A 22085-nucleotide genomic window follows, 5' to 3' on the forward strand; every position below is an offset into this window, starting at 1 on the left:
CTTTGTTAATAATAAATGTGCTACATCTCGTTACTAATTTTATGCTGAAGTGTCTTCCTTAGTCCTTGCCTTTGTGGGAAGGAAATGAAGGCAGAGAACCCTTCCCAGCCAGGTCAGGTGCAGCTCCAGGCTCTGTGCTGTGCTGGAGGCTTCCCCCACCATGGAGAGGAGAAGCATCCCCCCTCTCCCTGGCTGCTGAGTGCTGCAGCTTGGCTGGGGAGCTCCAGTGTCTGCAGGCAGAGCTGCTCCTGGGGCCACCAGGGCAGCCCAGGGGAGGGTGCAGGTGCCTTTGCTTTTGGGGTGGTTTTGGCTCAGTCCCAGCTCTGGTGACCATAGAGCTTGGTAAGAATCACAGGGGTGGGATCAGTCTGAGAAACTGTGGTCAGCAGCACTGTTCTGTCACCACTGTTGTGATTTCCCTCAGGGTCACAGGATTGTGCATCCCTGGAGAGAGGAACCAGGGCCCATGGGCAGGGCTAAGTCCCCCCCAGACCCCAGTTCCCCCCCCAGTTTGGATGGGACTCAGCTCAGTCAGAGGCCAGGGAAATGCCAGGGCCCTGGCAGGGAGGGGATTCCTGTAGGATCAGGCAGACACAGGACCCCAGCTGCACATCTCCACCAGCCCCACTGTCACCCCGGGGTCTCCTCAGGGGTCTCAGCAGTGCCTGCAGGGGGGGTTGGAGGAGGAGCTGCTGCCTCTCTGAGGCCATCGGGTGTTCCCTGTGTCACCACTGTGGAGCATCCTGTGAGGCAGGGGCTGCAGGGGCCTTCACAGCCCCCCGGTTTTGGGGGTCACTTGGGGGGTGTGACCTTGGGCAGTTTTACTGGAGTTTTGGGACATGTGCTGACATTCCTGCATTTGCTAAGGACTAAGGAGCAGCATGGCTGTCCAACTTTGTCTTATTCCCTCAGGCTCTGCCACGTGTAGTCCATGCTGACTCCTTAAAGCCCTCAACTCCTCTTTATTGGCCTCATTGCTCACACACTGGGATTTATCCCAGCACCTGCAAAGAGCAGGGCCTGGTAAGTGCATGGCCCCAGTGTGGGGCTCTGGGCAGAGGTAGGGGCAGACACCTTGGTGTGGGAAGGAGGAAAAGCCATCCAGCTCATCCTCTGGCTTCTGCAGCACCCAGAGGAACTGAAGCCAAGAGCTCCAAGGTTTGTCACTCCCACCATGGAGCCTGCAGGACCCAATCTTGCTGCTTCCTGGGAGCTCAGCAAGGACTGGTGCAGCTCAGGGCCATGGCCTCCAGCAGCTGCTTCAGGCCCATCCTGGGATGAAGTAACCTGCACATCCTGGATCAGCACTGGCAGAGTCCCTCTCCAAGGGCACCCACCAGTCCTGGGCAGGAGGCACAGGGAGCCATGCTAGGGCTGCCCAGGGGTTGCTGGGAACAGGAAAAGCACAAAAAGAGAAAAAATTACAAATTTTAATACAGAAATGTGCAGCGATGGAAGAAGGTCCTGCCAGAGGGAAAGGTTGCAGAGGGAGCAGAGCTCAGGCTGTGTTAATGTTCTGCCACCTCCAAGCCCAGGATCTTCTTCACGTAGTTCTGGACGTTGATGTGGAGCTGTGGGGCTGTAGCTGAGAAAGTTTCCATGGCCAGGGCCCGGGCTGACTCTGATCCCCCCCACATGGCACGGTAGAGGGGCAGGGTGTACTTCTGCTTCCCCTGCAGAGACAGAGCAGGGGTTACACCACAACCAACCTCCTCCAGACAGGGCGACCCCCATGTCCCATTCTCCCCCCAGGGCATAATTCCTCCCCTGCACTGCTGGGTCCACCTCTGGGGTCACCACCAGAAGGACACAGAGCTGTTGGAGCACATCCAGAGGAGGCTGTGGAGATGCTGGAAAGGCTGGAGCAGCTCTGCTCTGGAGCCAGACTGAGGGAGTTGGGGTTGTTCAGCCTGGAGAAGGCTCTTGGGCTACTGTGGCCTCACATATAAAAAGAGCTCATAAGAAAGGTGGAGACTTTTCACCAAGTAGTGACAGGACCAGCAGTTCTAAACTGAAAGTGGGTGGGGTTGGATTGGAAGAAATGTCCACTGAGGGTGGTGAGATGCTGAACAGGCTGCTCAGAGAGGGGGTGGGTGCCCCATCCCTGGAAATACTGAAGGTCAGATTGGATGGGGCTCAACCTCAATGATCAGGCTTATCCTGATCTGGCTGATGATGTCCCTGCTCCCTGCAGTGGGGTTGGACATTGAAGGTGACCTCTGAAGGTCCCTTCCAACACAAACCATTCTGTGGGTCTGTCAAGAGCAAGGGGCCACCCCTGGTCCTGTGGCACAGAAGATGCTGTGCCCTGTGCCCATCTCTGCCCCAGTGGCACTGCCAGGTGCAGCCAGCCCTGCCCAGGGACAAACCTGGCTGTGGAGGAAGTCCTTGACCTTGCTGTACTCTGCCTCGAGGTTGTTCTTGAGGATGATTTGGCACCAGCGGAGTCGCAGCTCCGCGTTCTGGGCCTTGGAGATCTTTGGGTACATCTTGCTCAGCCTCTCCACGTTGCCTGTGAGAGGGGGATTGGTCACCACTGCTGCAGGGGCTCTGCTTCCAGCTCTCAGCCCCTGCACTGCAAATCCTCTGGGATCCTCCCAGCATTGTGCCAGATCTGGGAGCTCCCAGGCACTGGCTGGGGCCAGGCAGCCCTGCAGAGCCACCTCAGCACAAAGGCAGTGAACACAGGGAGGTGACAGCCCAGCTGAGCCATCCTGGGGACACGAGAGCTCTGCCCCGCCACTGCTCAAGTCCCCACAGAACTGGGGACACACTTCCCCTGATGCTCCACTCCCCACCACACTGAGTGAGGCTTCCAGCAGAACTGCTGGACCACACTGGAGGGGCTGATGGCCACGCACCTGCCCATCCCACTGACATGTCCTCATGTCCCCAGCCAGTGGGCAGGACTGGGCCATGTCACCTCCTGTCTCCCCAGGCACCAGAACCCCAGGAAGTGACCTGGCCCTCACCTGCTGGCAGGGGGGATTTCTGCAGGATCTGATCTAGGAAGTAGACCAGCTGGTAGGTCCTCCAGGCCATGATGTCCACAGCTTCAATTGCTTCCATGTTCAAGCCATCAGCTGCCCAGAGCTCTGCCAGCTCATCTGCAGGTTTCATCAGCTGCTCCCCTGGGGACAGGTCAGGCAGGTAGGGGGGCCAGCCGGGCACGTTCAGCCAGCGGTCAAACTCAAAGCCTGTGGGGAGGAGAGGTGGGAAAGCTGGGATGGGATTCCTGAAGGCTGGGATGGGATTCCTGAACCCTGCACCAAGTGCTGCTGCCCAGACATCCTTCTGCCTTCTCTGGGTGTCCCCAGGGCCAGCAGCTCCACCCAGCAGAGACCAATGGAGTGAGGCTCTGAAGCCATTCTGGGCCTGGTGTGTGGTCGTGCAGTGACAACCCCAATGCTGCCACTGAGATGAGCAGCTCTGGCCCAGAAAGCTCCTGCCAGGTCTGGCTGTTCACAGCAAGGCTGAGTGGAGCAGGGGCCCAGCACTCACCAGCAGCTCCAGCAGCAAATACTCATCTCTCCGTGTTAAAGACACACTGGGCTCAGCTGTCCATGGGAAACCCCAGGAAATAGCACTGGAGTGCAGAGCATAGGCTGATGGAAAAGCCAGGTTGAGCAGGCCTGTGTCTGTGCCTGATCCTGAGCTGGGCAGTGCTGCCTGTTGGAGCCAGGGCAGGAGCAGCAGCAGAACCCACAAACCCACGGGCACAGGTTCCCACACCCCAGGGTCTGGTGTGTAAAGCAGGTCCCCAGTCCCCTGGCCAGGGACACTGTTCTGACCTGGGATGGAGTCCACACCCTTTGCCTTCAGCTCCGGGAAGTACTCCAGGAAGAAACTGAGGGTGTCATCTGCTGTGATGCTCTGGAACTTGAAGTGGTTCACGTAGGCCTGCAGGGACAGTGGGGACAGTGGGGACAGCAGGGCCGTGGTGCCACACGCACTCACCCAGCAGTGCTGCCCAGCTCTCCCTGTGCCTCACCTCACAGTTTGTGCTGCTGAACACACACGAACCCCATTTCCCCACCAGGGACTGACCAGCCCCCTGCATCCCACAGGAGACCTCTGAGCATCACCACCACCTGCTGCCAGCATAGGGCTGGGCTTTGCCCTCATCTCCTTCCCCCTGTGAACATCTCCCTTTCTCCCCTCCTCCTCATCTCCCCAGCCAGCCTGTCCTTTCCAGGGTCCTGCTGAACTCCTGTGTCCCACTGTGGGATTTCATACCACGTGGCACCTCCACCTCCTACTGACCTGGAGGAAGGCATCAAACTTGCTCTGGTCCCCCACAAGATGGGCCAAGTAGCTCACAAAGCAGTACCCCTTCTCATAGGGTGTTTCGTTGTACGTGTCATCCGGATTGACACCTGGAAAAAGGGAAAACCCACAGGAATCATCCACCCATCTGCCAAACACACCAGCCCTCAAGTGCACCCAGATTTCTGCTTTCTGTGCTGAGTGCGAGCCTGTCCCATCCCTCCTGGAGCTGCCACCTCACTCAGGTCCCACCAACAGCACTGTTTGGCGGTTTTTTGCAATCCATGAGAGGTCCCAGCAGTGGAGCTTCCCCCCTGGTTCCACACCTCACTTGGCCCCACTCCCCCTGGCTGCCCCACAGACCTGGCTCGATGACCACCCGCAGCTTGTTGAGGGGATGGTCCTCCCCTGTGTTGTCCATGTGCTGGCGCAGGAGAGCCCTTCCCGTGGCAGCCTCCAAGCAGGTGTATGCTGAACCTGGGCAGAGACAAGCAGGAGGCATTTGGAGATCCCAACCAAACCCCTGTGTGCTGCTATGGGAAGGAAAAAGCATTAGGTTTATGAGCTGGGGGGAGGAAATGGATAAAACAGGTATTGGGATGAGAGAGTTGCAGTCAGGGACAGCAACCCAGCCCTTGGTCAGCAAGAGGATTTTAGAGCCATTAATATTTATCTGGATGCAGCAAACAGCAGCAGAAGTGCCTGAGCTGTGGGATGTGACCATGTGTCCAGGGAGCTGAGGGCAGCTGGTACCAGCTCCCTGTGGGAGCAACAGGAAGGTGAGGGTGGCCTGGATGGCAGCAAAGGGGATTCTGCTGCTAACACAAACCCTGGGGTGCTGCAGGCTGCTGCCCCTCACCTCTTCTAGATGCAACACAGACCCTGGCCCCACAGGCAGTGCTGGGAGGGAAGCACTGAGCCAGACCCCAGACCCACACAAGTCCTGCCTGAACCAGCATGGCCACAGGGCCACGCACCGTAGACCTCGGTCGAAATGCCTAACCCAAAGTTTAACCCTAAGCCTAACCCTAACCACACACTATAGACCTCAGTGGAAATGCCTAACCCTAAACTTTAACTCTAACCTTAGCCCTAAGCCTAACCCTAACCACGCACCGTAGACCTCGGTGGAAATGCGCCGCTGGGCGTACATGGTGAAGCCCTCATTCAGCCAGAACTCTCCCCACGTGGCATTGGTGACCAGGTTGCCAAACCAGCTGTGGGAGATCTCGTGGATGACCACGTCCACCAGCGAGCGGTCCCCAGCCAGCAGGCAGGGTGTGAGGAAGGTGAGGCAGGGGTTCTCCATCCCGCCGAAGGGGAAGGAGGGCGGCATGAACAGGATGTCGTACCTGCCGGGAAGAGCAGAGGGCTTGGGTCAGACCCACTCCTCCTGTGGATGGAGGGATGCTCCCCCCCAGCTCCAGGGGGCTCCCTGGGGAACGGGAGGCTGTACCTGCCCCAAACATAAGGTCCAAAGAGCTTCTCTCCAACGGTCAGGAACTCCTCAATCACCCCATCGTACTCCTTCTTCGCAGCCTCGATCAGGCAGGGCTCAGCCCAGACACGGCTCCTGGCCAAGTGTGTAGAGGAGGAAGTTTCAGACATTAGAGAACTTTTACCTTATTGCTTCATCAGACAAAACCTGTGTGTGCTTAATCCAAAATAAAAAACTGCTGACAGAGGACGGTAATGAGACTGACAGTGCAAACAGATGCAATTCCTTTCCTGGTCTGAGTGTCAAAGGGCTTTTATGGCTCCTGGGACAGCTGGCAACCCCCAAGGAACCACGGCCTTGGGAAAAGACCTGGGACCCTCTGGGAACAGGGATCCACTGCTCACAGTCACATGCACAGGTGAGATGAGGAGATGGAGACACCCCCGAGGGTGAGGGGACCCAGCACAGAGGTTCCTCTTCACCCTCCAGAGCAAGAAGCACCCTCACCCAGCAGAGCCCATGGTCTGGTAACACAGCACCCTGTGCACAGCAGACAGGGACTGACAGGGTCAAGCTTACAGTTTGTCTCCACACCTGCTGGCTCTCCAGAGTGAGGGAAGAAGCAGCTGCCATGGAATGGCACCATTAAACCAGGGCTTAGTGCTCAGGTCCCCTCCAGAGCCACTCACCTTGGGCCAACATCAGCAGACACGATGTCCCCAACAGCCAGAGCAATCAGGTAGGAGGGGATGGGCTGGGACATCTTGAAGATGAAGGTGTTATCCTTCTGCTTCTCCCAGCTGGTGGCACTCATCACAGCTGTGAAACCCTCAGGGACCTGGACATTTTAATGAAAACATCTCTTAGGTCTGTAAAGTACAGTGTGGGATGTCAGCTGGAGCTGCCGTGGTGTCTGATGGTGAACATGTCCCAGCAGGCTGGAGGTGGCTAGGTCCATGGGCTCTGTGGGTTTTGGGAAGCAGAGCAGTACTGCCCCAAGCTCCAGTGTGGGACCATGGCTGCATCCCCACGACAGCATCACTCAGCCCTTGGGCTGACACCCAGAGCTGCCATGCAGTGTGCCAGCAAGATAAAGAAACTCTGGAGCTGCAGGTGCTGAAAGGGCAAAGGATGCAGGACCTTTGGAATCTGACTCCCTTCCTGTTCCCTACACAACAACTGGATGATTCAGTCTCTCTTCTTCCAAAAAGTGGGGTGAGCCCCAGCACAGGAGCCAGCAGCTTCCTCACCAGCAAACTTTGCAAACTCACAGAGAGCTTCACTCCCAGTGGGTGTGAGGAGGGAGGGCACAGCTTACCTTCACGGTGGCTGAATAGGTGAATTTGACGGAGGGGGTGTCAAAGCACGGGAAGAAGGACCTGTTAAGGACAGCCTGGCCTTGTGTGTACAAGTAGGGCTTCTGCTTCCCCGCCGTCTGCTCGGGAGCGAGCCAGCACACCTGGGGAGGGGAGAGACCCCATGGTGAGGAATGTCCCTGGCTTCTCACCCATGGGTGCTGACTGCTGAAGGAGCCAGGGCTTCTCCTCCGGTGAAGCCTTGTCCTGCTCCATGACCGCTGTCCCCTCAGCTCCCCACAGGCCCCCAGCTCCTTCTGGGCCTCTCAGCTCCTCTTGTGCCCCCCCAGTTCCTCCTCTTCCCGGCTCCTGGCAGTCACCCATCTCCCCGCAAAGGCTCTCAGCTCCCCCGTCCCCTCAGCTGCCATCCCGTGAGGTGTCCCCATCCCCTCAGCTCCCCCGTCCCCCCGCTCACCCCGGGCCCCTCGCCCGCCTCATATTCGATCTCGATGGTGAGGAGCTGCCCGGCGCGGGCGGGCTGGGGGAGGTCGATGTGGAGGGCGCAGCCGTAGCTGGCGAAGGGTCGGGTCTGGAAGCGCAGGGGCTGCCCGGGGCTCTCCGGGGGGGTGTCCGGGGGGGTGGGGGTGTCCCGGGGGTTGTCCCCGCCGGGTCCCAGCAGGGTCGCGCGCTGCAGGCCCAGCCCCGGGTGCGCGTCCAACCGCACCGCGCGCTCCCCCTCGCGCGCGCACCGCAGCTCGAGCCGCGCCGTCCCGCGCAGCCGCCCCGCGCCCGCAGCCCCGAAGGTCACGCGCAGTGACAGGTGCAGGTGCCGCACGCACCAAGCGCCCGCGCTGCTGGCGGAGGCCGCGTCCCGCACCGCGGCCATGGCGGGACTGGGGGGGCGGAGCTACCGGAGAGGAGGCGGGGCTACCGGGAGAGGGGGCGGGGACAAACGGGAGGGGGCGGGGTCAAGGCCGAGGGGGCGTGGGCACAAGGCGAGGGGAGGGAGCATTGGGGAGGGGGCGGGGCCATGACCGGGGAGCGGAGCGAGGGGGCGGAGCCTCGAGTGCTGCGGGAAAGGGGAGGAGTGGGGGGGGTGCAGGGGGGTCCTGGAGCGGGACGGGGACACGAGGATCCGCGGAGGGGGAACCCATGGGAAGGGATCTGTGGATGGGGGGGACCCGGGAGGACCCACAGGGGGGCTGTGAGGAAGGGGATGCATCGGGGGGGAATCCATGAGGATTTATGGGGGAATGTATGGAGGGGGCTATGGGGGGATCGGGAGGGAATCGGGGGGGAATCGGGGGAGGTATCCATGATCAATGAGGAGGGATCCATGGGGAGGAATCTATGGCGGGGGATCCATGGGGATATCCGGAAAGATGCACAGGGGGGCTGTGCGGAGGGGGATCACTGGGGGGAGTCCAGGGACGGGGGATAAAATGGGGAGATGGGGGGGGGGGGCATGGGGGCGATCGGGAGGGAATCGGGGGAGAGATCCATGGGAAAATTCTTGGGTCGGGGAGGGATATAGGGAGGGATCCATGGGGGGCATCCACGGGAGGTTCCATGGAGGGATACAGGGAGGGAGGGACCCATGGCGGGGACCCATGGAGGGGACCCATAGGAGGGGATCATCTACGGGAAGGGGCCCGAGGGGAGTCCGTGGGTCAACGGAATCTCTCGAGGGAATTCCCGGGTCAGGGGGATCTCTGGGGAATGTGAGAGGGCACTGGTGGGAGGGTCAGTGCCGGGATCCATGCGGAGCGGATCGCGGGGGAAGGAGAATCCACAGGGGGCGGAGAGGCGTATAGGGGGAGATCCATGGGGGGACGCTGGGAGGGACCCCTGGGGGAACCCATGGGTCAGGAATTCCTTGGGGGTCCAGGGAAGATCCTGGCGCTCAGGCTTCGCCGCCTGCTCCAGGCGTCCCAGCAGCCGAGCAGCAGCGGGCCGGGGGCGGGCATCCCCGGGGGCCGGAGCGGCGGGGCCGGGCCCGGGCCTGCGCGACTCCTCCCCCCACCGCCCGGCGAGGTTCCGACCGCCCGAGACCGGCGGCGGCACCGGGACCGGCAGCGGGGGCACGGGGCGCCTGGAGCTGGCGGTGAGTGCCCGACCGGGGTCTGCCCCGTGGGGACCGGGACCGGGGCGGCGGGGACACCTCGGGGGGGAGCGGGGATGGCGGGGGCGGCATCCCGGAGGGAAACGGGGAGACACGAGGGACACCCCGCCGGGGACCGGGGGTGATGGGGACATCCCGGGGGAAGCGGGGAGACACGGGAGACACCCTGGAGAAGAGTGACAGTGACAGAGATCGGCAGTGACATGGGGACACCCCGGTGGGACCAGGATGATGGGAACATCCTGTGGGGAGCGACAGTGACAGAGGGGACATCCTGGTGGTGATCTGTGGTGACGGGGGACACCCCATGGGAGACTGGTTAGACACGGGGGGCAGATGAAGGGGGAACTCCTCGGTGGGGACGGAGGCGATGGGGTGACAGAAACAGGGGACATCGTGGTGGGGAATGTGTGGCAGGCAGTGGCTGTGAGGGCTCTGGCATCCTCACCCTAGGGGCAGCCCCCCCGTGTCTTCTCCCCTGTGCCCCCTTCTCTCCACGGGGACCCTGTTTTGGCAGTGTGAGCCCCAGCATGGGTGGCCCTGGGGCAGGGTAGCCAGGAGGGCACATTCCTGTGTTCTGGACACCCTCTGTCCCCATCCCTGGCAGAGGGGGCTGTGGGAAGCCACCACGGTGCTGGTGCTGCCTGCTTCTGCCTTCCCCCCTAGGCCCAGCCCCGGGGAGCACAGCAGTGCCAGGCAACAGGGGGAAACTGAGGCACGGGGGCCACCAACATGGCAACCATCCTGGGAAACTGCATATTGTGGTCTCTACCCTCATTTCAGGCATGGCAAGGTGCTGCTGAGCTGCAAGCACCCATGGGTGGTTCCTGGATGGGTGTCCAGGGCCATGAAGCTACAGATCCTCTGTGTCCCCATCCTGGCCTGGGGACAGAGGCTTTTTGGCTTTTTAAAACAATTCTCTTTTTGAAAATAGAGAAAGGGGCAGGGCCCTGATGGCTTCTCCCTACCCTACCAGGTACTTGGCCACTCCAGGGATGCTCCATCACCCCAGGCCTCATGTGGGATGGTTCCTATAGAGCTGTGTGTGTGTCGGGGCTCTGGTTTTCCTGGATGTCACCTAGGAAAAAAACAACTGGGAGAGGAGCCAGGGAGCCTGGGTGTGCCGGGCCGAGCCTGCAGCCGTCCCTGCTGGATGCCCCCGGCTGGCCCAAAGTGGCCAATGCTTGCCCCATCCTCCTCGGTGGGCTTTGCCATAGCTGCTCACCCCGTCATCGATACTGGAGAGAGTCAGGGTACCCCCAAGGTGGGGTCACAGGGAGGGGGAGAACCTTCCCAGCGGGGTGTGTTGGTGTCCATGTTGTTGCAAGGTGGTGTTGGACCCCCCCAGTTCTGCAGCTGGGGAAGCTGCGTCAGGAAATCCCGGCTGGACCGGCCGGATCCTGGCTGAGTCATTTCACAGGCACTGAGTAACTCCTTGTGCTGTGGGGTGCCAGGCTGAGGGGTGCGGGGCTGCCTCTGGGGTGGAGGGGTATTCATGGGGTGCAGGGCTGTGTGTCAGGTGCTGGGATATTCATGGGGTGCAGGGGTATCTGTGGATTGCAGGGGTGGTGTTTGTGGGGTGCATGGGGCAGAGGAACTGGCTCCCTAGGGACCAGGATGGGTTGGAATAGGGGAAGACAGGGTGGGCTGTGAGGTGTGGGGCTGGGGAAGGGAGTTGGGAGGGGATATGGGATGGGGACAGAGATGTGTTTGGGATAAGGATGGGGATGGAGATGGGAGCAGAGATTGGGATGGACCGGCTACAGGGATGTGGATGTGCATGGATACAGGGATGGGGACAGGGATGAGAATGGGGACAAGGACTGAGTTGTGCTGGGAACAACCCCTGGATCCTGGATGGGGTTGGATATGGGGCTGGGGACAAGGGTAGGGTGAGGGCTGATGCTGGGGGGCTGTAGCAGGGCTCAGGGGGCAGGTGGAGATGCTGGGGGCCATGCTGGCAGCAGGTTATAAATAACCCACCCAGACACGAGGCTTTTTCCTGCCGCCCGCCCCACGCCGCAGCCCCATGGACAGGAAAAAGGTGTTTCCGGCTGCGGACGGGAACGGGGACCACAGCCCCGGGGGGAACGTGGGGCCTGGGCCGTGGACAGGCAGGCGGGGAGCCAAGTGACCACCCCAGGATGGTGCTTGGGGTGCAGCCACCAAGCCTGGAGCTGGCCAGAGCCCTGAGCCCAGTGGGGCCACCAACCCGCTGCTGGACCTGGCTGGAGTCACCATGGGGGTGGGATGTGGTGCCACCAGGCTCAGGAACCCTGTGCTGTCCCCAGTGCCATCGGGCTTGGGCAACAGCTTCCCAGCATGGCCTGAGCCCTGCTCATTAGCAAGCAACCTCTAATGAGTTTTGCCCAGCCGTGCTGCAGGGGCAGCGTTATGGACATGGGGCACTGCTGCTGGATTAAGCACTTGGGATAGGGGATCCTCTTGGGGATTGGGGCTGGAGGAGCCCCCAGCACCCACCCCCTCCACAGGGGAAGTGACAGTAATTGCAGAAAAGTTTTGTACCCAGGAGGAGAGACCCTGGCTGAGCAGCACAGGGGGGCTGGAGCTTTGCTCTGGCCTTGGGGGGAAGTAGGGATATGGGGGGCAGGAATCCAGCTGATCTGACCTTGAGTGGTCAGTGCCCATCCTAGAGCATCCCTCAAACCCCCTGCAGTGTCATCACTGTCCCTTGGGACCTTTATGAGGGGGCTCTGGGTCACCCCACCTCCGTGCTGGTCCCCGTGAGCACACAGAGTGGCTGCACGTTGCTACATCACAGGGTCATGTCCAGCAAATCCCTGTCCCCAAAAGGTTTGGTGGCACATCCTGGTGCCACCCTGGGTCCTGCCCTGCTGCTGCCTGCAGTGTTCCATGTATCCCCATGTGAACACAGTGCCACCATCCTCTGCCTCCCCCTGCCCCCCTGGTGATGTACCACAGGGATTTACACCATGCTCAGGGCTGTGGGAGCTTCTGTGCACCGGGGCAGGATCTGACCACAGAGGGGACCAAGCAGGGAGCCTGGGTGATGTTCTGGGATGCCCCAAGGCATTCCATGGGGAGGGAGTAAGCCACCCATCCCCAAGGCTGGTTGGGGCAGTGGGACTGCTGTCCCAGCATCCTCTCACCTCTGGGTTGTGAGAATTGGGCTCCAGAGGTCCCACCATGCCATGGGGAGTGACCTTAGGGTGGGAAACAGCTCTCGAGTTAACGCCTCCCACTATTTGCCTGGATTCCCTGTGGTCCCCTGCTCCCACACCGAGGTGGGAGCTGGAGGAGCTGGGCTCGTGCTGGTGCCCCCATCTTCATCCTCTGGACACGTCCACGGGGCCCATGCGGATGCAGCCGGGCGGCGTCACCTCCGGCAGCGGAAACTCCCCCTGCTCGGGGCCGGGTGATAACTCACGGCTTCTCCTCCACCCCTTTCCCTCCCTGCCCCGCACCCCGCTGGGCTCTGCGGCCTCCTCACTGCTGTCCCCTGGGGACCCAGCTGCCTGTGGATCATTCATCCCAGAGGAATGGATGGGAGCTGCGGGCTGGGAGAGGGGGAAGGCAGGAGTGCTCAGTGCGGGCTGCTCGCTGCAGGCAGGAGGGATGCAGAAGGGATGCTGGAGGGATTCTTGGGCTCCCCTCCAGGAAAGCTGGACATCTCTGGGTGGGATGGACCCCCAGTGTCTCCATTTGCTGCACCCTTTGAGGAGGGAGGTTTAATTTGACATGTTAAAGTGTGCTGGGGTCAGAGCTGCCACCTGCCCTGGGGCTGCTGGGGTGGTACTGAGCTGGGAGGTTGAATTGCCATCCCCTGCCTGCCTCTTCCAGCCATGCAAATAGGTCCCCAGCTCTTTGGGTACATCAGCATCAGGGTGACACTCAGGGTTGTGCTGATACTCCCCAGGGACGTGGCTGCATGTCAGTCCAGCCTTGCAGCAGTGGCACAGGCGGGCAGCCTGTCTGCTCAACACCGAGGGCAGGGATGGCTGCAACCCCCCCGGGCTGGAGGAGAGGAGTGTTTGCCAGCAGCCACTGCGGATTTACGGCTCACTGGAAAATCCACTCATCCCATTAAGGGCTCCCCGCGGCTTTTGCTTTCCATTGCAAATACCTGGTTGTCCCAAGGGAAACTCCCTTGGGGTGCCAGCGGGGATCTTGGGGAGTACCCTGCCAGGAAGAGTTCTGGCTGCAGGGGCAGTGGGTTTGTTTGTGACACGAGGGATTATCGGGCTGAGGGGAAAGCTTGTTCCACCTGTCCAGGTAAGACCAGTTTTGCTCATGGTGGGAATGATGCATAATGGGAGGAACTGGAGGGAATCAGAGCCGTGAGTTATCTTCCCTCTCCTGGTTTGCCACCTGAACCAGTTTGGGCATCTGAAAACGCCCCAGCTTGGAGCTCAGCTGCTTTGCAGGCAGGGACGTGATGCTGGCCCATCACCTGTCTCTACCCTCGGGGTTAAAGCTCCTGCTTTCGGCCATGTCATACCCGAACCTTTGGCTGTGTCCCCAGCCTCGCCCACCCCACGCTCCCTGCAGCAGTTTTGAAGTCTTGAAATCTTTTTGAAATCAGTTTTCAACCCACTTTGGGGGAGGAAAAACAACAACAACAAAAAAACCTTTCTTGGGTAGACCAAAGACCCCTGAGAGCTGAGTGTTGGGGGGCTGGGCAGGCAGTGAAGGGTCTCAGAGGGGAGCAGCGGGGCTGTGCCGGGATGGGGAGGACAATCCCGTCCATCACACCGCACACGTACGCGTGCGAAGGCGACAGCATCTGCTGAGCTAATGCGTTTCACAGCCCCGCCGCGCAGCTGCCTCTCCCCACCACGGCCAAATCGTGCCGGGGGCTTCCAGGTTTCCAGGCTGAGGATTGGGGAGGGGCGTGGGGGGAGGTGTCGTTTCCGCACGAAGGCGAAAGCAGACGCTGCGACATCTGCTCTTGCTCAAAAATCCCAGGGGTGAAGGGCCAGGTCCGTGATGAGGCAGGAACGTGGGGCTAAAGAAATGATGCAATCGCCTTCAGGGAGTTTTGTCCCAGATAAAGGTTTATCCAAATGTCCCAGTGCCTGCACCTGGGCTTCGGGATGGCTCCTGGCCACGGGCTCGATCCTGCCAGGACGCGACACCGGGGGCTCCTCGGCCCCGTGGTAGCACTGAGGTGTTGGGGAGGCTTTGGGTGAGCTTTAGGGAAGGTTTGGGGGAGATTTTGAAGCCCTCGTGGGGTGCAACAGGACATGTTGCTTTTTGGCCAGAGTGCTGGATGCTGAAGCCCTTCTGGACTCTGTGGTCCCACAGGGGAAGCCGAAGAGAGCTGGAGGCGTCCCCTAAACACGACCCAAACCCTTCTGCCGGGTGGATCGTTGCTGCGGGGGCATCTGGAGAACGTTCCAGGGGGTCTCACCCCACGGTGGGGCAGCTCCACCTTGGTTCCAAAGGGTGGTGGGGACAGTGGGGGATGACAGCAGCACTGTAGGGGACAGATGGCACAGGACAGATGGTACCGGACCCAGCCAGGCAGCCGCGGGACACAGGGGCTGTGCGGCCGGGGACGAGCTGGGCTGGTCCCTGGGGACTTGCTCTGGTGGTCCCGGACGGGATGTGGTGGCCCAGGGGGGAGAGTGGCCATAGGCTGGGGGAAGGGTGAAGGCACTGCCGGCCCGGGGAAGGCACCGGCGGGTGGTAAGATGGTACCGGACCGGGTGCGTGTGTGTGTGTGTGTGTGTGTGTGTGTGTGTGTGTGTGTGACAGTGTCTGGGAGGGGCGGTACCGGCTGGGGGGTGGTGACACCAGCCCGAGGGTATGTGACACCAGCCAGGGGCGGTGTCATGGGCTCAGGGGCGGTACCGGGTCGGGGGGGGGCAGTGACACAGGCCCGGGGTTGGGGGGGCACTTTCCGGGGGGGGTGGGCAGAGCCTGGGGGTGTCACCGCGGGGGCGGGGCCGGGGCCGGGCGGGCGGAGCTGTCCAGCACCGGAACCTCCTGAACCACCCCCGCTACCTCCCGAACACCTCCGGACCCCCGCTGTCCCGCTTCCCTCTGGCCGTACCGGCTGTGATCGGTACCGGGCAGTCCCCATGTCAACCTCCGTGGGCTCCAACCTCCGGGACACCTCTGCCCCGACTCCCCACTCCCCCACCGTGGGGTTCCTGATTGCCCCCACTCGGGGGGTGTCACACCCGCCGCGCTCAGGCAGTGACAGACCACGAGGTGGGGGCGGGATGGTGGGACGTGGAAGGGCCACGGGGACACCAGGCGTGTGGCCTATGCCACAGGAACTTGGATGTCCCCACGGGCTGTGGCCAGGGAAAGGACTGTGTTCCCCGGGACAGGATCTATGCCGGGCAGAGCCCAGCCCGGGCAGAGCTCCGTTTCAATGAGACCTCCATCGGCCCACCTGAGATCTCGACTTTGCTCGGAGCAAGGTTTTATTAAAGTGAGTTAAATGCTTGATGGGATTATCGTGGTGTGTCTGAAGCTATGGTGATGGAACTGAGCATTTCTGCTGTGACACGGGTGGTTTCTGTCCTCCTCCCCTCGCCCCCAGCTCATTTGAGCTGCTCCTGGAGCCCCCAGCATGGTGTGGTGGGGACACAGCCAGGCAGAAGGGCAGATCCAGGGCTGCCCTGCTCCCCTCCTGCTTACTTGGCCGTCTGCTGCCTGTAACAACAGTTCCACCTGCCTGCACCCAGCCTGGGCCATCGAACCCCCAGCACTGGCACTCCAGAGGGGCAGGGAGAGGGGAGCAGCGAGACCTCCCTGGGGTAGGACCCAGCCCGTGGCCCCAGTGATGCGGGTGGTGGCAATGTCCCAGGCGGTGACAGTGGCTGGAGGGCAGGACAGGTCCCGGCCTGGATGCGGGGGCTGAAGGGAAGGGTCTGGCAGCTGAATCAGCAGCTTGTTCTCCTCTGAAGGCTCCTTTCTGCCCCTGCCCCCTCTGTTTCTCTTAGGAAAATTTTATGTCCCTTGTGTCACAAGGAGCCTTTTCTTTGTCCCTCTTCCCGAGCGTGCCGGGGAGGAGGCTGCTCTGGCTCACGGCCATCCCTGGCAGGGGGGGGATCCTGCTCCGGGCTGTGAGGGCTGTGCAGCACCTTTGAGGGGACGGTGTCATGAGCCCCAGCATGGGCTCAGCTCCTCAGACCGTTCACACCCCAGGGCTCATCCCTGGGCAGCCCCCTCCACCCTCGCTCTTCACACGGAGGTGGCTTTGCAGCCCCCGAGCGCCCCCAGGGAATGATCCATCCCCCTTTATTCCTATTTATCAGGCTAATTTCAGCTCACTTACTCCTAGCAGAGGCTGTGTCAGGGTGGGGAAACCGAGGCAGCAAGACTGAAGGGTTTAATACCTTCTTGCATCACTCAGTGGGGGCTGGCTCAGAGCAGATCTGCTGCTGCTCAGGGGATGCTCCAGTGACCCCACACATGCAAAATGGGGACATGAAATGAGACCTGGGCTCCAGGTCCCTGTATTCATTTCTGGATGCTAAAATTGCACGTGTGAGATGCATTTGGACATGGGACCAGGACTCCAAGCACAACAGATGCCTCTTTGGAGGAGATGCCTTCAGGGATATGCTGGGATGTATCTGTCCTGGGGTGAAGGACATGGCACAGTGATCACTGTGATCAGCCATGTCTCTGTGGATGGCACCAAGCAAAAGGATCAGAAATCACCTCATGTATGAGTTTAAAGGTCTTTAATTCAGGGAAAACTCAAGTTCAGTAGATATTGGCTGATCTCTCCAGACCTGAGCTCTGGAGGTAGCTGGGATGAGCATCCTCCCCCTGGCCAGGAGACCTTCCTGGGCTTCCAGTGGCCCAGGGAGGCTCAGCCACAGCACCCAGGCAGGGCAGCACCGCTGTGGCTTTGCAAAAATATTCCCTGGTGCTACAATACCCTCTGGGTGTTTGTCTACTTTCTGCCACCATGGGACCTGTGAAAGGGACGGGACCAAAATCCCCCCCAGCAGCTGCAATTCTGCAAATGAAAGCTTCACGTGCAAATTCTGGAGCTCAGTTTAGCTGGAGGGCGAGTGGCAGCCGGTTCCTGAGTGCTCCAGGTTTCACTGAAGGAGAAAGTCCTTTCCCTTCTGAGCTAATTGCAAAGGAGCCGCCCCTGCCTATGTAGGTCAAGCCATAACCTGCTTTAGCCAGGCAAGGGCGGCAGGACGCCAGCGTGACACAGCGTGACACAGCGTGACACAGTGTGACACAGTGTGACACAGTGTGACATGTGTGACATCTGTGACATGTGTGACACAGAGTGACACGTGTGACATGTGTGACATGTGTGACACAGCGTGACACGTGTGACATGTGTGAAACAGCGTGACATGTGTGACGTGTGACACGGCGCTCACCTCCACTGCACCGTGGCACATGGGGCAAAGTCTGGTAAGGGAGCTGATCCCTGGGGCAGAGTCTGCATGGGACAGAAGCCAGTCTGGAGGCAAAGGAAGGATTTGTTTGGAAGATGAATGAGCTGAGCTTCTCATGGAATGGTTTTAGTTTGGGCTCAGTTATTGAATGATGGGATGATCAGGAGGGCAGCTTGGCATGGGAATAGCTCCTCCTGAGGTTGATGGGGCAATCAGGAACTTGGTGGGAATTGCTTTGGTTTATCCACAAATCAACTGCATCCTGGGCTGCATCCTCAGCAGCCTGACCAGCAGGGAGAGGGAGAGGATTGTCCCGTTCTGCTTCCCTCTGGTGAGCCCCCTGCAGTGCTGGGTCCAGGTCTGGAACCCTGAACGCAAGAAGGACACAGAGCTGTTGGAGTGAGCCCAGAGGGGGCCATGGAGATGATGTCTGGAACAGCTCTGCTCTGGACCCAGGCTGAGAGTTGGGCTTGTTCAGCCTGGAGAAGAGAAGGCTGCAATGGGGAGACCTTAGAGCACCTTCACCCCCTCAGTGGGGCTGTGGTTGCTCCCCTAACCTGATCCTGACCAGGGCCAGCAGTGCCCCTGGGCCTGTCTCCATCTCACCCCACTCACCAGCTCAGGGTGTCCCAGAGCCCCCCCAGTGCCGTGTCCCCATCCCCTGGTGCATGAGCACAGCGAGCAGAGGCAGCTGGGACCTGGGGAGGAGAAAACCTGCCTGGGTGTTTGAAAGGCTTCAGTAAGAGCAAGCCCAGAGCTGTGTGTGTTGGTTCCCTCTTCTTATTTAAAACCGCCTTGAAAAGGCCTTTGTAGCTCCGGGCTGGGGATGGAGCCGGCGCTGTGGTGCCAGGAGCTCCCCGTGACCCGCGGCCCCGGCAGTCAACTGATCCGGCTCATGTGGGGCTGGGAAAAGGGGATTTGGGGACATTCACCCAAGCACCCTGTGTGGCAGGGACAGGGACACCTCAGGGGGGGATGTGGGGCAAGGCTTGGCCCTTGCAGACTCCCAGAAGTCTGGGGGCAGCTGGGTTGTGGGCAGCTGTAAATTGGGGAAGAGGCAAAATGGGGCAGTTTTGGGGTCATTTTGGACTTTGCTGATGCAGCACTCTGTGCTGGCAGATAAAACAGATACAGGGCTGGGTGCTGTTTCCACCAGGATAATGGCAGCTCTCCCCTTGCACCTCACTCCTTGCCAAGGAACCTTCTCCAGGTCCAGAGGGCTTGGTCTCAGCTGGGGGGTTCTCCAGAGGTCCAGGCTGCAGTCCCCTGAGAGGGCTCTGTGCAGCCGTGACACAGCTGCAACACAAATGTCCTGGCCCTGGGGATCCCTGGGGGGGTCACTGCCCACTTTGGGGTGTGGGATGCAGCAGCTTCCTCCGGGGATGGGGACAGGGATGGTCAGTGGGGATCAAGACCAGAGGATGTGGCCGAGGGGATGTGGGTGTCCCCCCATACCTCCCCCTCACCCCTGCACAACCCTTCTCTCCCACACAGCTGTGCTGCAGCCACCTTGCCAGGATGAACGGGACGGCCAACCTCAACCCCGCCGGCCGCAGCCACTTCTCTGCCATCCCGGTGCCCCGTGCTGCAGCCCACAGCAAGCCACATGCTGCAGCCCCCCCCAGCACCCCGGGGCTTCCCATCTCCCTCGAGGCTCCATCCCCCCGGCCAGGGAAGGCACAGACCCCCAGCCCCAAGACCCCCAAGCCCAAAGGCACCGGCAAAGCCTCCAGCTGTGAGGACGACCCCAGTGTCCCCCTCCGTGGGGGGCAGAAAGCCCCAACAAGACCCCTGGTGTCCCCCAGGAAGTGTCCAGAGGCAGTGGGCAGGGGCAGGAGAGGGGCAGGCAGGGTGGGGGAGCCCACGGAGCTGCCCAAAGCCCCCCGGACACAGGGCAGGGGTGGGGGGCAGCTTGGGGGGCCCCCCAGAAAAGGCATCAGGGTGGCCACGGTGGGGACAGGGGATGAGCCCCATGGCAGCTCCCAGGGCAGGGGCCCTGTGTTCTGGTCAGGAGCCATCACCTTCTCCTCAGGCCCCCCACACAGCCACCCCGTCACCGCCACCGTGGCACCTTTCCAGTACCGGTGAGTCCCTGGGGATGGGGGCACAGCACACTGGGGGAGGTGTGGGGGGGAAGGTGAGGGGACAGGGACATGGGAATGGGGGGAGGGGAAGGGGGACAGGGGAACATGAGGATGGGGATGGGACAAGCAGGTGGGCACGGCACAGGTGGCCACCGGAAACAGGGAGATTGGTCTGGGGGCTCTGCCCCAAAAAGGAGGGTTCTCATCAGGTTTACAGTGCTGGGGGAGGGTCCTGGGGCACCCATGGGACTTGGTGTGGGCAGGGGGGGTGGTCAGTGGGGAACGGGGTGCTCTGGGACCCCCCAGCCATGAGACTGGTGTCTCCAAACTCTGGCAGAGCCCAAGGCACCTTGTCCCATCTCCTGGGGGTTCCCAGAAGCTGCACCCCAGGATGTGGCTCTACCCCCAACCTCACCTCCCACCCTCTTCCCCCAGACTGCGGGAGGACCAACAGGAGGAGGGCACCAAGCCCCCGGGTGATGAAGGCCCCACTCCTGCAGGGGGATTGGACCCCAAACTCAGAGGCCTGAGTGAGTCCGGGGGGGTTGCTGGGGACTGGGGGTAGTGCTGGGTGGTCCTGCTGGGGTGCCAGAGGCTCATGCTGAGCTTAGCCCCCCACAGCCCCGTGCTGGAGCAGGAGCTGGGCTGGAGTGGGGGAGAACCCCCAAATAGAAGGTGCTCTGACCCCCCTGGGAACAGCCAGGCCCAGGAGCCACCTCGGTATCCCGGGGCTCCATGATGGGGACACCATCTCCCCCGGTGACACTGCCGGGACATGGCCCCCCTTGGCTCGTCCCAGTGTCCCACCAGCTCTAGGACTGACCCAGTTCCAAGAGATGGAGCAGGGGTGGGAGCTGCGGCACGGCTGGCTCCCCCCACCCACCGCGGGGACACCCCTCTGCTCCGAGGGTGACAGAGCCCAAATCCAAGCTCCCGCTGCACCCCTGCGGTGATGCCCCCGTCCCTTCTGGCGCTTGCTCTGGGGAGAGCTTGTACTGGGGGGGCTGCTGGAGGGGCTGCTGGGGCGGCTGTTGCCAGGGCAGCGGCAGCCGAGGATGGCGGGAGGCTCCAGGGATGTGCAAGGAAGGGGAAAAAAAAAAAAGCAAAGCAAAAAAAAGCTGGGAGCTTCACCGGGTGATTCGAAGGGACAGAAGTCGGTCAGAGCCGCGGGGGCTCCCGGCACAGCCCGGATTTGCAGCGGGGCCCTGGGCGGAGGGTGCTGAGCCCCGCTTTGGGGAGCTCCAAAAGCAGCATGTGGAGCGGGGAGGATTTTCCGGGAGGAAGCAGGAGGGGAGGGAGCCATGTGCCCAGCCCAGCTGCCCGGGGAGGCTTTGGGATGAGGCCGAGCAGGTTCAGTGCTGGGGAAGGGGCCGGATCCTTTGCTCCATCCACCTCGGCTCATGGCACCTTCTGGGTGGGCCGGAGGGGGCAGGGGGACATTGGGAAGCCACAGGTCACCCCACCATCCCTCAAATGACATGAAACCTCCAAATTTGCCCCCCTCCTCCCGGCTGCAGCCTCGCAGCCCAGCAAGGGGTGTAACAACCCCCTCAAACACAAAGGGGTTTCAGGGTGCAGCACTGCCTTGGGCCCCAGCAGCCCCTTTTGGTGTAAAACACCCTTTTTTTCCCCACACCCTTTGAAGCCCCTCTCAAGCCAGGTGGTTTTGGGGATCCCCTCAGCATCCCCATGGGCTGAACCCTGAACCACCGGCATGGCCGTACTGGGGGCCGGGCTGGGAGGGGACCTCCCGGCTCCTTATCTCGGCAGCATAGTGATGGGCTCTAATGCAATATTTTCTGGCGGTTGCCATGGCAGCCTGCGTGAGGTCACCAAATAGACTTAATTCACCCCTCCCGAGGGACGGGTAATTAATGAAAAATGATGATAACCAGATCCTGCCCCCCCTTAATTTCTCCGGATCACTGGAGAGGCCCCGTTGGGTTTGGGGCCACAATGTCCCTCGGGGGGCTCCCCCCACCCAGGTCCTTCCTGCTCTGTTTGGGGTGAAAGAGGGAGGGTCCCCCCCTCGGGGCTGGTGGGGACCGCGGCAGGCGGGACGGGGGAGTCCTTCACCCTCAGGGTGCTGGGACATGGCCCCCTCCAGCTTCACCCACCGCCCAGCCAGCTCCCGGCACGTCCCTGCCAGGGTCTGCGGGAGGGCAGGCTCTGGGCGCGGAGGTTTGATGTGGGGGCTGCCCCCCGCCCGCCTCATCCCCCGCCCCCGGGGTCCTGCAGCACCCCGGGGCCCCGCACAGCCTCCCAAACCCCGCGGGCCCGTACGGTCGTGGGGGTCCCGCATGGTGCGGGGGATCCCGCTCTGTCCGGGGGATCCCGCTCCGTCCGGGGGATCCCGCTTCGTCCGGGGGATCCCGCTCTGTCCGGGGGTCCCTCCCGCCCCCCCCTCCCCTCTCCGTCCCCTCCGTCCCCGGGCGCGCTCCCGCCTCGCCCCGCCCCGCGGCGCGCGCCCCATCCCAGCCGCGGGCGCGCGTGCCGCGCCCCGCCCCCTGTCCG

At 61.6% G+C, this 22085-nt stretch overlaps 2 protein-coding genes across 4 annotated transcripts in view; one reads left to right on the plus strand and one right to left on the minus strand.

Annotated features, from left to right (window-relative positions):
- Positions 1–1353: 1353 nt before the first annotated feature.
- On the minus strand, positions 1354–7907 carry RNPEP (arginyl aminopeptidase). 2 transcript variants are annotated; one of them, XM_071768812.1, is made up of 11 exons: positions 7475–7907; positions 7023–7163; positions 6394–6542; positions 5723–5839; positions 5383–5618; positions 4630–4743; positions 4264–4376; positions 3792–3900; positions 2973–3197; positions 2370–2512; positions 1416–1673 (listed from the first exon to the last, which is right to left on the minus strand). In XM_071768812.1, exons 1-11 carry the CDS (start codon positions 7883–7885, stop codon positions 1509–1511), a joined length of 1923 nt encoding a protein of 640 aa, XP_071624913.1. In that variant the 5' UTR covers positions 7886–7907; the 3' UTR covers positions 1416–1508. The 2 variants fall into 2 exon arrangements, with proteins under 2 accessions (XP_071624914.1, XP_071624913.1); XM_071768813.1 differs by lacking the exon at positions 2370–2512 and having other exon boundaries at positions 1354–1673.
- An 893-nt stretch (positions 7908–8800) lies between these two features.
- Positions 8801–22085, plus strand: part of NAV1 (neuron navigator 1) — a 66557-nt gene continuing 53272 nt past the window's right edge. The window contains exons 1-3 of one of the 2 annotated variants that reach the window (XM_071768195.1): positions 8801–9103; positions 18982–19571; positions 20007–20101. In XM_071768195.1, coding sequence (XP_071624296.1) covers positions 19006–19571; positions 20007–20101 — 661 coding nt within the window. In that variant the 5' untranslated portion in view covers positions 8801–9103; positions 18982–19005. The remainder of the gene's footprint in view (positions 9104–18981; positions 19572–20006; positions 20102–22085) is intronic. The other variant, XM_071768196.1, reaches the window with a different exon arrangement.

The sequence above is a fragment of the Heliangelus exortis genome, chromosome 25 (assembly GCF_036169615.1).
Source record: "Heliangelus exortis chromosome 25, bHelExo1.hap1, whole genome shotgun sequence".
Taxonomy (NCBI): domain Eukaryota; kingdom Metazoa; phylum Chordata; class Aves; order Apodiformes; family Trochilidae; genus Heliangelus; species Heliangelus exortis.

Excerpts from the sequence above, each read along its gene's own strand:
- RNPEP (XM_071768812.1), bottom strand. The coding sequence starts at position 7,885 with ATGGCCGCGGTGCGGGACGCGGCCTCCGCCAGCAGCGCGGGCGCTTGG. Across the intron at positions 3,198-3,791 it reads GGGTGTGGACTCCATCCCAG|GCTTTGAGTTTGACCGCTGG; the intron begins GTCAGAACAGTG and ends TCCTCCCCACAG. Across the intron at positions 2,513-2,972 it reads GAAATCCCCCCTGCCAGCAG|GCAACGTGGAGAGGCTGAGC; the intron begins GTGAGGGCCAGG and ends CCCCTCTCACAG.